The sequence below is a fragment of the Nicotiana attenuata genome, chromosome 8, assembly GCF_001879085.1.
Source record: "Nicotiana attenuata strain UT chromosome 8, NIATTr2, whole genome shotgun sequence".
NCBI classification, from domain to species: domain Eukaryota; kingdom Viridiplantae; phylum Streptophyta; class Magnoliopsida; order Solanales; family Solanaceae; genus Nicotiana; species Nicotiana attenuata.
Genome location: NC_031996.1, coordinates 5358007 through 5372722, shown reverse-complemented (window position 1 = coordinate 5372722; position 14716 = coordinate 5358007). Strand labels below are relative to the sequence as shown.

The 14716-nt window shown below is 36.5% G+C and overlaps 2 protein-coding genes across 7 annotated transcripts; both read left to right on the top strand.

Moving 5' to 3' along the window:
• Window positions 1108-7415, top strand: LOC109230781 (DDRGK domain-containing protein 1). 3 transcript variants are annotated; one of them, XM_019396216.1, is made up of 10 exons: window positions 1108-1241; window positions 2004-2151; window positions 2826-2931; window positions 3511-3617; window positions 5595-5696; window positions 5771-5932; window positions 6226-6282; window positions 6552-6588; window positions 6711-6923; window positions 7005-7415. In XM_019396216.1, exons 2-9 carry the CDS (start codon window positions 2032-2034, stop codon window positions 6914-6916), a joined length of 897 nt encoding a protein of 298 aa, XP_019251761.1. In that variant the 5' UTR covers window positions 1108-1241; window positions 2004-2031; the 3' UTR covers window positions 6917-6923; window positions 7005-7415. The 3 variants fall into 3 exon arrangements, with proteins under 3 accessions (XP_019251761.1, XP_019251760.1, XP_019251759.1); XM_019396214.1 differs by having other exon boundaries at window positions 1109-1241; window positions 7055-7415; XM_019396215.1 differs by lacking the exon at window positions 7005-7415 and having other exon boundaries at window positions 6711-7003.
• On the top strand, window positions 9538-13501 carry LOC109230780 (COBRA-like protein 10). 4 transcript variants are annotated; one of them, XM_019396212.1, is made up of 3 exons: window positions 9538-10397; window positions 11168-12610; window positions 13137-13501. In XM_019396212.1, exons 1-2 carry the CDS (start codon window positions 9797-9799, stop codon window positions 12589-12591), a joined length of 2025 nt encoding a protein of 674 aa, XP_019251757.1. In that variant the 5' UTR covers window positions 9538-9796; the 3' UTR covers window positions 12592-12610; window positions 13137-13501. The 4 variants fall into 4 exon arrangements, with proteins under 4 accessions (XP_019251757.1, XP_019251756.1, XP_019251755.1 ...); XM_019396211.1 differs by having other exon boundaries at window positions 13112-13501; XM_019396210.1 differs by having other exon boundaries at window positions 13096-13501.

Sequence of the window (14716 nt, the reverse complement as noted above, 5' to 3'; positions counted from 1 at the left end):
TACCGTGAAGCTCCAATGTGTGTTAACTTCTGTTAGCGCTAAGTATAAGCAAAATACTTAATCATGTAAATCTCTTAAAGCTATGTTGCACTCTCAATTATTTTTACTGTTCATGTTATTTTACATTGCTAGAAAGACTTCTTTTACTTTTCCCATTATATAAATATGCCCCAAATATTTTTTTATCATCTTCTTAGTGGAACATTATGTCGGGATTATCTGTTGTTTGTTGTTACTATTATAGGTTTTGAATGAACAATAGTTGTATTGATATACTTTTTTAATCTTTTACTGGATATGATTGATAATTTAGTTGTTGTGTGTAGGTTATGGTTGAAGGCTTGTCAGATGTAGATCTCACTTATCAGAATTAACCAGCTGCTCAAGCTTCTTGTGCTAATGCTGCAGGAACAACTTCCAGTGTAATTCAACCAACAAGTTGTGTATAAAGGAAAATCCAAGAAAAGGGGTTCTTTCCATTTTAATTTTCTTTTTTTAAAGTATATTTAGTTCTTAATTAAGAATTTTATTGCTCAGACTAAATGCTTGCTTGAGCGTGTGGTGTGACTGGAATCGCCTGGCCTAGCAATGCTAATTAAAGACAGAAATTGTTATCCCCACTATTCAATGTAATAGAATATCTTTCTCTTTTGCTCCATTAGAACTGTCAGTTATATGTTTTTATTGCCACATTTAGCAAACTCAAACGTTCAATATTCATGTTTGAACTTTCTATATCCCGTTAATCTTATTACTTCAATAAAATCATGTAGTTTAGTAAAAGCGGCAAGGTTTATTTCTATGAAATACCCGATGAGGTCATTCATAGCTTGATAATTATGTCAGTATCTTTAAATGAGGAAGGATTGTTCTTTACCTGCAACATTAACTATTAGTCCAATTGTAAAGATTTAAAAGGGGATTACACTTAAAGTTCCTGGAGGGTAATGCTTCAAAAGTACCATCCGCGCATCGCGCGAGTTTTAATACTAGTACTTATATATACAAAAAATATATATTTTGTCGGTAATTATTTTTGGAAGCGGCTAAAAATATTACTGAAGGAGAGAGCCCAACACACTGTGATACAAAATAGACTTCAAATTGGACCCGAGTTCTTATTCATCATTTCGGCCCGCCAATTTCTGTTTCATCCACGTCCATCGAACCGTCAGACGATCGTCTCGAGAATTTCTTTTTTCTTCTCTTTCTCCGGCGACCGCCGGCAATCCCTTTCTCAGGTAGTTTCCCTCTCCTCTCTCTCTCCTACATCCTGTTTCCCGTTACTCTTACTACAAAACCCTAATCCAATTGTTAATCACGTTTAACGTACGTTTAACGTGTGGAATACGGACTGTAATTCGGTTACAGTACTTTGCCTTCTGCGTAAATAGATTGAAATCTAATTTTTAGTCTTCTTTGTAAGTTTGACAAGTTAATTTGCTCAATTTGGTTGAATTCAATTTCTACTCATTTAAATTTCAATCATGTGAAGTCAACTGATCTGAAACACCGCCTTATGTCCAAATCAGTGTAACCTAACCGTGTAATATCGAGTTTTTCTGGTCTATTTTAAGGAATTTGATTAATAAGCTATATACGCTGACAGTGTAAGTGGAACTTAACATGTCATAGCATGTTACATAGTACCATTTATTACTAAGATGTTTAAGTTATATGCTCTGACAGTGTAAAGGTTTTTTTCTACACTATGTGTGTATTTTTCACCTATTGTGTAAGATTGCTTCCATTTTCCGAAGGTTACCAATTAATGTTTGTATAGAGAATTACCTGCTGTTGCCTTTTAACTGACCTGATGGTGTAAATATTTTATACCGTCAGTGCATAGAAATTGTAATTAAACGGAGTTACTTACAATTAACTTTTAAGTGGCCTGATGGTGTAAAAATTCTTTACACTGTCAGTGCATAAAACTTAAACTCAGTGGAGGACATGTTTTTTCTCGTAGCTTACTTATCATGCCTTGTGTATTGCATTATCAGACAGGATACTGCGCTAACTATTGAAAAAATGGAGGACATGTTGGTAGCGATTCTGTCGATGCTTCTGGTTTTAGCATTAGTTCCACTTTATCTGTGGAGGCGCCGCCAAAATTTTGAGTCTTCCAGGGAACATGAAGATGAAGCTCAGGTTGACTTGCTTTTCCTTTTGGTCGATTGTGTCTTGCTGCTTGTCTTCTGTTACAAACTTGGGATTTTAAGAGGATTATACTTGTAAGTTCTCTGGTACAAAGTGATTAGGAGAGGGGATTGATTCTCTGACCTTCCTAAGTAAAGAGTGATCTGCTGGGGGGTATGACACTGTCATCGGGGTTTGAGAAGATTATGAACTGATGTTAAGATTAAAATTTTGATATAAGCAGATAATCAATTGTCCTTGTCCCATTTCATATAAAAGTATTTGACTGGATATGAGTTTAAGATGTTAATTTGAATATATTTATGACAGCGGGAGAAAATATTAGATTAATGGTTATAAGTTAGTTTGATAAAGAAAATATCACATCATGTTAAAGTTTGAATCGTTTTTGAATTCTTGAAAGTGTGAAAGTCGTAAAGAGATGGAATTATGTTGGAACATCTTGGGATATCCTGAAATGGGGAAAGAGTGTCATATAAATTTGCGATGGAGGGACTAATAGACATTTAGATGTCAGGATTAATACACTCATTAAGGTGACACTACAGGAGGGACTTGTAAAAGGTGCCTCATGTTGTTCAAGCGTCATCGAATTTGGGGAAATAAGAAATTAACACATGCTGTAAATTTAGCAAGAACTGAAATCATTACTGGTTAAATATCAGGTTGAGCAGAGGGAAGCTGTAATAAGAGCCACTGGTACGCGTCGAATGCGTCGAAGACCAGCTTCTTCAGCTGCTAGCACATCTTCGGCTGCAGCCACTATAGATGGTATTCTCTACCAGATCTCTTACTTTATTGGAACTGTGTGATTAATTTTCTTCTGGTAATGTCTATTTATATATTATTTCCTTATCTGTTTAGCTTGTTTATGCTGTTAAAATCTAAGGATATAGTATCACTTTTTCTATGTGATGTTTTTCTCGCAATTATCATCCTCATCTGGTTTCAACTTTCAAGTTGAAGGGTAAAAAGAAATAGGCCACTGTTTCTTACCTTTGAGCCCCTTTTTCATAGTAGAATGCAAGATAAGACTACAGGAGGAGTCCCTTTCATTCTTTCAACATGAGCCTAAATAGCTATGGCTTATTGGATTGGCTATGAGCTTGTTGCTTTATGTTCGTCCTCATTGTGGCAACTTCATAAGTAAAGTTATTGAATAGGACGAGAAGTAAAGGGTTACCATTCGTGGACAATGTCATGATTATTGTTACTTTTCTTTGTTACAAAGATGTCTTTGCTGAGTGACTTTTAGGTGGCCTAGTTCTTGCTGATTATTGTCCCCTAACTGCTGCGCCCATGCTTTAGGTGGCTGATTCATGTTTCTATTTATTTCTCAAATATCTGCAGAACTGGGTGATGACAGTGATGATGAAGCTGCTGGAGATGGATATTATACTGCAAAATCATCAAAGAAAAAGGAAAAGAAACGTCAAGAGCGGGAAGCACAAAGACAGGTACCTCAGACTTTTAAGCCTTTTATCCTTGCAAGTTATTCGTTCTGAACCTTATTATATAGCAAAATTTTTATGATCTTAACAAGTACAATTTGTTAGTAACAAGCTTGATGCTTGTGATTCCTATGCTCCGCTTTGCAGGGGTGTGGTGATTGTAATTATTGCAACATAGATTAAGCATGGGATAGAAAAATGTCCAAATGATGGGATTAGCTATTATCAGAAATATGTCAGCAATGTATAGTATGAGCATACAAGTGTTTAAATACATTTCTATGCTTATCAAACCTTTAGTTTTTCTCTAGTTTATTTTCTTAATTGAGGCGGTAATGAATTATAGACACCTAATAATCATGGAAAACCAAAACTTGGGACAAATTTTGTTTGACCCAAGGAGAGTTCACATGGGAATAGAGGGGGTAAAATAGTAATGTTCATCTAGCACCCTATTTTGCTATAATAGGCCTGTAAATCAATTTAGTTATTTTAGGATTTTTTTTTACTGAACTGAAGTGGGAATATTATTACCAAAAGCATCAAGAAGATGCATAGATTACATAAGAGAGAATTTATCAGCCCCAAAATGACAAAAAATTACAGCTAAGGAGCTGATAAATTCCATAAAAGAGTCCAGACTTAATACAGGGGGTTAGGTTAACCCAACTAAAAAGATTGACCAAACATCTGGCCTTGAGAGTATGGTTGGCAGTTGAAATACGATCAAAGCATCTTTGCTTCCTTTCTGCCCATATGCACCACAAAATACAAGCAGGAATGGAAGTCCAGATCCTTTTGATGGACTTCCCAACTTTCCATGAACTCCAGCTCACAAGGGCTTCTCTGACATTCCAAATATCTGCTGCAACTGGGCAATGAAGGAACAAGCGACTGATTGATTCTGAAATTATATTAGGGTTTACTTTCTTATTCTTTTTTTCTTATATAGTTTGTCAATCATTATGTGTTTGTTCCCTGATTGTCGGAGGACCTTTTGCTTTTAATAATTCAAAATTAACTTCAGAATTCTCTTTTGATTTTAGCTAGTTTCTTGGTTAAAGAGAACAAGGAATCCTGGTTTGCCTAGGATTTGAGTTCTTTTTCATTATAAATATTGCTAGCTACAACATTGTATGTTGAACATCTTTAGCCAATGATAGCATCTTGATTTGGTTGTTACTTACTAAGCTTCAGGATTCAGCCTGAATCAATAAGTAAAACCGAAAATAAACCTTTCCTTCCAAAATCATAGAAAAAGAAAGAGTGTTTGGTTTGCCCCTAGGGCTTCGGTCTAGTGGTATGAGCGCCACAAATGATGTGTGGATTAGGCGTATGTCACAGGTTCAAACTCTGCCACAGACAAAAGCCCGGTAAATTGGAGAAGGGTAGAGGGGCGGGCTTGTTATCTGTCTTGTTTTAACTCGAATTGTGCACCACGGATCCTCGAGGATTTCTTAGTTTTTAGAGAGAAAAAGAAAGAGAGCAAAGGTTTCCAACAAAACATAAAGCATATTATGAACTCAAGTTAGGCAGGTCCTTGATGCAACTATGGAGAATAGTTAGAACCTATAAGTGATTAAAAAAAAGATGGAAATGGAACAGTAGTATACTTAATTGATAAATGGAACTGAATCTTTTTGGTGTCATTCAATTTATGTGATGGTTAAAGGTTCAGTCTGCATCTGGTTGCTTGCCTTTCACTTATGGTTGGGGGAAATCACATCTTGCTGATGAACAGCAAAAGAATGGCATGGGTTAACTCATTTTGCAGTGTGTCACCTTAGTGTTAAGACTCCCTCCAAGAGTTATGAATACCATCTTAAGTTATACTGCACATGGCTAGTCTTTTAAACTCGGAACTGAATAAGGCTGTTGAAACAACACCGGTTTCTTCTGAGAAACATGCATTTCTATTGCCTCATGCAATTTTTAGAAATTGAAAATCAATGTTGGTTGTGATTCTTCTCATTGACTATATAGGCTGAAGAAGCTTCTCGGGAATCGAAACAAACAAAGCAAAGTCGCTATGACGAAATCAGAAGGAGAAAGGAGGAGGAGCGTGAAGCTAAAGAGCGTGCACTGGTGAGTATCTGTCTGTGTGGAGTAACTTGATGTGTTGCAGTATCCTTTTGAGAAAACTGGAATAATCTGTGTAGGAAGAAGAAGCCAAGGCTCGACAGGCCAAAGAGGAAGAAGCTGCTGCTTTAGAGTTTGAGAAATGGAAAGGTGAAATTTCAGTTGATGCTGAAGGAACAACTGAAAATGAGATACAAGATGGAAGCCAGGGTCTGCTTTTTGATTTTGTCGAATACATTAAGGTATTATAATTCATGCCAGTTGACTAGTAACAAACTAAAGATTCATATACTATATTAACATTGTTCCTCTTCATCTTTTGCCTTTTGGATGTGGTGGGATCTTTTCTTTCTTGATAAGTACATTTTTCTCTATTTTGCACTAGAACTTTTTTATATTAGTCAAAATCTACTTAAGCTTGTATTTTCAATATATGGCTAGGGAGTTTATCTGAAACAAGTTTCAGAATACATAATTTGCAGTTTGGTGAAAATTATTGACATGAGTAGGTCAAATCTTTCCATATACCTTGCAGAAACATAAATGTGTGCCATTGGAGGATCTTGCTGCAGAATTCAAGCTAAGAACTCAGGTAAGCACCTTTGTCATTTTACCAATTCCGGATGCTGGTCACCATATTGCCTTTTTCTTTTCCTGTGTAGAATATTGCTCGTCAATTTGGTCCTCTAAAAAGGAAGATCCAAGGAAGCTAGTTTATGTTCTTCTTTTGCTTAGTGAATTGTTGAGTAAAGTTGCTCATCTTCCTACACATGAATAGGGATATATTATTTTTTCATTATAGCTATATACTATTCTCGAATTACCCTCGTGCTACCCATTACTGCATATTTCTTTATGCAGGAGTGTATCAATCGGATCAACTCTCTGGAAGAAATGGGTATTCTTCTTTCCATCTCTTAAAGTTTTGATTGGATTTTGTGTTGTCCTTTTAATAAGCAATGAATTCTTGTTCCTCCCGTGTTTGCCAAACAATAAACTATTTTGATGTGATTTCATCAGGGCGACTCTCTGGTGTCATGGATGACAGAGGGAAATATATATATATCTCATTAGAAGAAATGAAAGCCGTGGCTGACTATATTAGACGTGAAGGTAGGGTCAGTATCTCACACCTAGCTAGCAAGTCTAATCAATTCATAGACTTGGAACCAAAAGTAGAGTTGGTTGAGGATATAGGCAGCATCGAGGAAGCCACTGTTGCCTGATCTTAATGTGAGTACATCTTCGTGAACTTGTACGTGTAATTCTATGGAAGTCTAATGTGAAAAATTGACATGCTTTACCCTAATTTAGATACGTTTCTTTCTCCTTCCTTTCTCCCTTTTCTGTCTCTTCAATTCCAGGTAAATGGTGGTTAATAAATTCCGAACTTGAGGATTCCAAGACACTTCCTGAAAATTTGCTGCTCAGAAAGCTTTGTCATTGGCGGGGTATAACCACCTCTTGTTTGCGAGTATATTGTTGGGGCTTCTCCTATGGATGTATATAAGTAGATAATTAGTTTACTAAAAGGACTTTTTTGGCAATCTCCTCCCAGCCGGGCTAAGTTTTGAAGAACAATTTGACCTATAGTAGCAAATCAAACATGTCATGGAACTATGTCTACAATTTTAGAGACCCGGTTGGGAAAGTAGGGTCTTTTTCTTATTTTTTAATTAAAAATAACAACTATTTCTTAATATAGACTATAATTTATTTAAGAAATACACGTGTCATTCAACAATTTGTCAGATTGACATGTCATCCGCGAGTGTAACTCACACACGAGGCTTGTTGAACTCGAGTGTTCACGAGACACACCTGTATAGAAGTGTCTGATTGGTCATATGGCAAGTTAAGGTGTTCAAATGATCGTCGGGGACAACTTAAAGGGGCGCTTTATGTATTTCGCCTTTCGAGTTTATTGAATTTGTGGTTAGCTTGATACTTCTCATTCTTTGACCTGAGGAAATGGCCGCTCATAGTGTGTGCATTTCTTTGGATACGAGGAGTTTTGCCCCGAACACCAAAAAACAGAAAAAGCAAATTGGAAACGCATGTTCTAGTTGTTTCAGAATTATATCAAGCCTCTTGAGCTATGGACCACCAAGCTTATTACCAAGGGGTGCGATGGGATGGTTGGAATCCCTCCACCTTTGATTAGAAGTCGGATTTTACCCCCTTAGTGAGCCTATCCGGTGTGAATCCGGATTAATCGGGTTGGTAAGTGTAAATATCGGATGGTTAAGTCAAAGGAAACCAATGAAAACCACTGAACTTCTTATGCTGTAAATTTGGAGATGTAGAACCTGTATCTGCAGAGGGGCAATAAGTTGCCAGTCATGAGTCAACATAAGCAATAATGTCTGATTGCTTGAATAGGCAGACCTAATGTCTAATCGGAAACCTAACATAACCTGCAATTCTCTAAACAAACATGAATATGGACTGTCGGTAATGCATTCTTTAGCTCGTGCTGCATATTTTAGTAAGACCTTTTCTGCATGTTTTATGAAACCATTGGACGAAAGCGGGGCTGCAAGTTGCTTTAGTATTTTTCTCTGGCTCTTTGGCCCTTAAATAACAATATTAGGGGTCGTTTGGTTGGAATATGATTTATACCGGTACAATTTATATTGGGATAAGTTATGTTGGGATTGTTGTTTATTCATTGTTTGGTATGTTGTATTAAGAATGACAATTGCATAATTTCTAAGAAGGTATAAGTTATACCGGTGCTAATTACCCCACCTTCTATAAGGTATAAGTTATCCCAGTGTTAAAATTAATACCGGGATAACTTATACCTGGTTTGCTAACCAAACAGAGTATTAAGGTGGTATTAAATTTTTATACCACTCTTATACCTTCTTATACCTCATACCAAACGACCCCTTAGAGTTTTAGAAATAACACCGTCACTGAAATTGACAATTTGTCATGTCAGCTAAACTAAATTTTCAATCTAACTCCTCTATGTCTACAAGAATTTAATTATGCCAAAAATGTGTTTCATAGCATTTCTTTTGGGATTTTTATTCTAATAGTCGATCAGATTCAATGTATACTTTTCGTAGCTGAAATACATTAATTATTCATTGATTATACACAGTTATACATAGAGGCGGATTCAGGATTTCAAGAGGATGGGGGCACTATTATAAAGAGGTGGATCTAGAATTCTCATTTGTCGGGTTTAACTTTAGTCTCTTACCCTGAGCTCATTATACTTTTGAAATTATAAGTTCAAATACGTTTTTTAAATTTTTATTTATTTTAACATATATATCTATACTCAATGTCGAAAACAAGACTGTCTGGAGTGGGTTTTGAACCGCTAATTTCACTTGTACAGGTGCACCCAATAATTATTGCACCATATGAATCTTTGAGCATGGGTGCACACACATATATAAGCAAATTTAAAAAAATATATATTATTATACATGATTTAAGGAGAGGAGCATGGGTTCACGTGAACTCATAAACAATACTTCATCATTGTTTTTCATTTTGCCTTTGGTCCTAAAAAGGGTAAAAACAGAGAAAAAGAGATGGAAATTGTAATGGATGGCCTAATATCCCATGGCTGGCATATTCTAGACATTAGCTTATCTTCATTTTAACCATAAATTAAAAAAGGTTCATTTGGTAAAAATAGAATCTTAAAATTCAGTGTGTCCTCCGTAAGAATCGGGGAAAACTAGAGGAAGAGCATTGAAGTTGAACAAGTCTTATAATTTTCTGTTTATTATTACTACAAGACCGTTTTAACTGTCTGATGCATGGTTTCTCTTACTCCTACATCGTTCATTATTTTTTTGGTAATCGACATTAATTAACTAATTTGGAATTGAGACGTAGTTGATTGATGATTGCCGTGTGCGTTTTCACGCGGCATCAACAAATCGTCCTTCCTCTTCCCCTGCCGCCTCCCTCCTCCTCCTCCTCTACTTTCTTTGCATGAAAACCAAAAATTTGAACAACGATACATCTTAACAAAACAAGAACAACAACAACAACAATAAAAACAAAAACAACCAACATTGTCCATTTCCTTAAAAAAAAAAAAAAACAACAACAAAAAACATTATTAATTCCTTCAAATGATCGTAAGAAGTGAAGGAATGAAAATACCATGGAAAAATGCTGCTGCCATCTCTTGCTTTACATTAATCTTGTTATGTCATAACATTCAAATATCTAAAGCTCAAGACTACGGCGGCGGTGACGAGTCGTCAGTCCCGGCCGCGCCACCGCCGGAGCAAGAGAACTGCGACGGCATATTCGTTTCATATTCATTCGACAGCCGCGAACGTGAATACCCGTTCGTAAAAAACGTATCAGCACAAGCATGGGCATTTAACTCCATGTTAACGGTGATTAATACTGGACTTTACGAGCTGAAATCATGGAAAGTTCACGTAGGGTTTCAACATAACGAGCTTTTAGTGTCAACTGACGGAGCTGTAGCGGTTGAAGGCGACGGATTTCCGATCAAAGTTGGGAAAAACGGCACAGTATTGGCAGGGTTTCCGCAGTCGGATTTGAAGACGGCGATTGATACCGCCGGAGATTTTACTCAGATGGCGGCGCAAGTGAAGATTAAGGGAACACAATTTGGTGTTTCGCCAAAAGCAACTCCAATGCCTAGGACAATTAAGCTTCTTAATGATGGATACAAATGCCCTGCTCCTAAGCGCTTCAGTAAGTATACATTTTCACATTTTTATATGACGATATTTGCAGGTGAGCCTTGTCGCAACTGGTAAAGTTGCTGCCATGTGACCAGGAGGTCATCGGTTTGAGCCGTGGAAACAGTCTCTTGCAGAAATGCACAGGGCAAGGCTGCGTACAATAGACCCTTGTGGTCCGGCCCTTTTCCGTACTCCGTGCATAGCGGGAGCTTAGTGCACCAGACTGCCCTTTAATATTTGATTTGGCACGAGCTCGAGGAAGAAAAAACTTGTGGTATTAAACATGCCATGCATGGCTTTTTAAGAGCACGCAGTTAAGGATAGATTAGGAAGTTTTTAACGTTATCCAATTTTCAACTATAGAAAAATGTTGTTCTTTTTGGAATGAATTAAGAAAATAAGAGTAACTATTATATCTCGTTATAACATGGATATAAAATATGCGCATAGCCGACTTTAACTAATCAGGAATTATGATGAATAATTCGTTGTTTTCTATGTTTAAAGTCTATTTGCATTAAGATTTTGTTCTTCATGTGTATGATGAATATGTGCTTGGATTCTCCAAATATGTTATTGGGTATGGGTCGGATCCTCCAAAAATGATGCACTTTTGGAGGACCCGACACAGATGCAACAACATTTTTGAAGGATTCAAGCAACATAAACTGATATAATATGTCTGGTTTTGTATCTGATCAGAAAACTTATAGTACTAGAATTTAAAGTATAGATCATACTGCTGAAACTGTTTAATTTATCTGATTGCAAAATATGCAGAAACTTATATGCATGCTTGCTGCAAGAGGGACCCCAAATTCAAGCCCAAGAATACTACCCTCAAGTTCATGCCTCGCCAATACGGAGACCTCTCGTTCACATACGATGTTCTATCCGCGTATGAAAACAAGTACCAAGCACAGGTTACCATCGACAACCTCAGCCCCTTAGGCCGTCTTGATCATTGGAACTTGACTTGGGAATGGATGCGAAATGAGTTCATTTATAGCATGAAAGGCGCATACACTCATAAAAAAGACCCTTCTGAATGCATATACGGGCCTCAGGGACAATATTACAAGGATTTCGACTTCACTACTGTCCTGAATTGTCAAAAGAAGCCACTCATCTCGGATTTGCCACCCGAAAAGGAAAATGATGACAAACTTGGAAAGATACCTTATTGTTGCAGAAATGGAACACTTTTGCCACCTACTATGAATGAGACCAAAGCAAGGTCTATTTTTCAGCTTGAAGTCTTTAAACTTCCTCCTGATATGAACAGAACCGCCCTGTATCCGCCTCAGAATTGGAAAATTGAAGGTACGGTTAATCCATCGTATAAATGTGGCCCTCCTGTTAGAGTAGATCCAACAGGATTCCCTGATCCGAGTGGAACGGGCATGACTTCTACTGCTGTGGCTAGTTGGCAAATTTCTTGCAATATTACGCGTCCAAAGCCAAAAGAAAACAAATGTTGTGTTTCATTCTCAGCTTATTATGCTGATTCTGTTATTCCCTGCAACACTTGTGCTTGCGGCTGTCAACAGACGTCTAAATGTGACGCGAATAGAAAGCCGTTACTTCTCCCTCCACAAGCACTTCTTGTCCCTTTCGAAGACAGGGAAAAAATGGCGGAAGCCTGGAACGCGATCAAACACTTCGGTCCATTTCCTAAGAAACTACCTTGTCCTGATAATTGTGGGGTGAGCATAAATTGGCATGTTGATAGTGATTACAAGAGCGGATGGACAGCTCGAGTGACTCTCTTTAACTGGGGAAACGTCGCGTTTGAGGACTGGTTTACAGCCATTCAGATGAAGAAAAACATTGCCGAAGGCTATGAAAATGTTTACTCTTTCAATGGTACTAAGTTACCTCAACGAAACGACACGATTTTCATGCAAGGTTTACCTGGATTGAACTATTTAGTTGGAGAAGTAAATGGAACTAATCCTGATAAAGATTCAAGAGTGCCTGGAAAACAACAATCTGTGATTTCATTCTTGAAAAAACATACACCAAATATTAACATTCCTTCAGGAGATGGATTTCCTGCTAAAATATTCTTCAATGGTGAAGAATGTGCACTTCCAACAGATTTTCCCAAAAGAAATGCAGCATTCAAATCTCAAGTTGGTTTGTTGTCTGCAGTTTTGCTTGCTCTCCTCACTTTTCTTCTGTTGACAGATCAATTACACTGATTCCTATCCCTACAAGCTGGTATAGTCACATTTTCTTTTAACAAAACTAAAATTGTACAATATTTGTTGGTTTTTACTATAGAGTTTAAGTTACATACATCGTTAAAAGTAAAGATTTTTTACACCATCAAGCCACCTTTACCTGTTGAGCAGGTACCTGTCTTATTTTCAAGATTGCAAATCCTGCATTTTAAGGAGGCTTAACTGTAGATATTCTTCGGGTGACCTGATAGTGTGAAAATTCTTTACATACGGTGTGTATAACTTAAGAAGGGGAGCCGTGGCGTAACTTGTAAAGTTGCTGCCTTGTGACAAGGAGGTCACGGGTTCAAACCGTGGAAACAACCTCTTGCATAAATGCAGGATAAGACTGCGTACAATAGACCCTTGTGATCCGGCCCTTTCTCGGACCCCGCGCATAGCGGGAGCTTAGTGCATCGGGCTGTTTTTTATTTTGTTTTTTGTGTGTATAACTTAAACTTTTATTATGTTGTTTTTGGTCAGTGCTTATTTATTACAGGGTTTTCTGTTTCAAGATTTTATAGGTCAAATGGACATGAAGTTGGGAGTGTAAAGAAGAGAAGTGGATCAACAAAAGAGACAAATTAGGCATGATTTGCAATTTAGAAGACTGTAACAAAGTTGGGACAGAAAATGAATGTACTTTGTTTGATTGATGTATCATAATTAAACTTACCCACAAAATGAATATTTGAACCTTTTTTCTTGTGTAGTGGAGTATGGTGGTGAGAGTTGGATATTGTTGAAAAGTTTTTATGTTCTTCAATAGGAAGTACATAAAAATGGAATATAGGGTTTAGATTATATTCTAGTTCTTAAGCGGTATCAATACAAGGAGTACTATATATTTCAATACATCTTTCTGCTTAAGTACTCCTCTTGAAATGAATGTTTCTTTAGTGTATTCCTCGAGATTCAACAAGCTCTTCTAGTATAAATTAGGGACATAAATAATAAATATGTGGGTATTATATACCAACATATTAGAATTGTTGAATAATTGTCATAATTACAATAGTGGCTCAATGATTTTGAATATTGACTCGTTTATATAAAATTAAAACACACTAAAATTTCAAGAGGATGAATTTGAATAATTTCTAGTCTACTTCAAAAATTTAAATAAATAAACATGATTAGGATTAAGCTTCACGTATATCTCAGGGAAAATACCAGCTATGTCCATTAATAAGTAGTTTATCACAAAATTTGGCCAATTCATAAAATATTACTAATATTAGCCAATTAGCTATTTGTAGCCAGAAAAGGTCAAATGTTTGCTTTCTTTTGAGTGGGTGTTATTAGAATAGATTGGGTACATCTCAAGGAGCATGAATCTCAGTTTTGGGATGATTTGGTAGAGTTTTGAGGTGGTTTGAATTCAAAATTCGAAGTAAAAGATGAACATGAAAAAATAATAGGTGTATTACACCATGTATCACTTTTGTATCACATATGTATCACTTTTGTATCAAATGTGTATCACATGTATACTTGCGTGTGAGATACATACGTGATACATGTTTGATACATGTGTCGCAGAAGAACTTTTCTGAACTCGATTTTAACTACGAATTTTGAAACCAAATCACCTCCAATCTTGCTCGAATTTTGTATATTGACTCATCTATATGTTCTCAATGAATCTCAACCATACCCATTGAAAAAAGTCCTTTTTGCTTAGATTTTTGAGATTTTGTATATATATTTCTTTGTATTTCATCACTTTATTTGCTACTTCATCCATAAAATTTCCTTTCCGTCTTGCATCTAATGTTGGTAATCACGCTTGAAAATATGAAAGGAGATCTTTGTGTGTGATTCTTGGAGAGAAAGAACCAAATTGGGTTTTTAATTTTTATATGTGATTGGCTAGTTTTGGTAAGTCTATAATTAATGGCTAGAGGTTGGTAAGTTGAGACTTTTTTGGGACATTTCGGTAAGACTCCCTATATCTCACGCGTAGGGATGGGGAAAATCCACTACTTCAGCTTTAGACTATTTCTCTTGCGCACGAGCCCACTCTCTTTCCTAGATCTTTACTAGGCCCATTAAAAGGACAACTCTTTACATATTTTTATTTTTTTTGTATGTTTATATACAT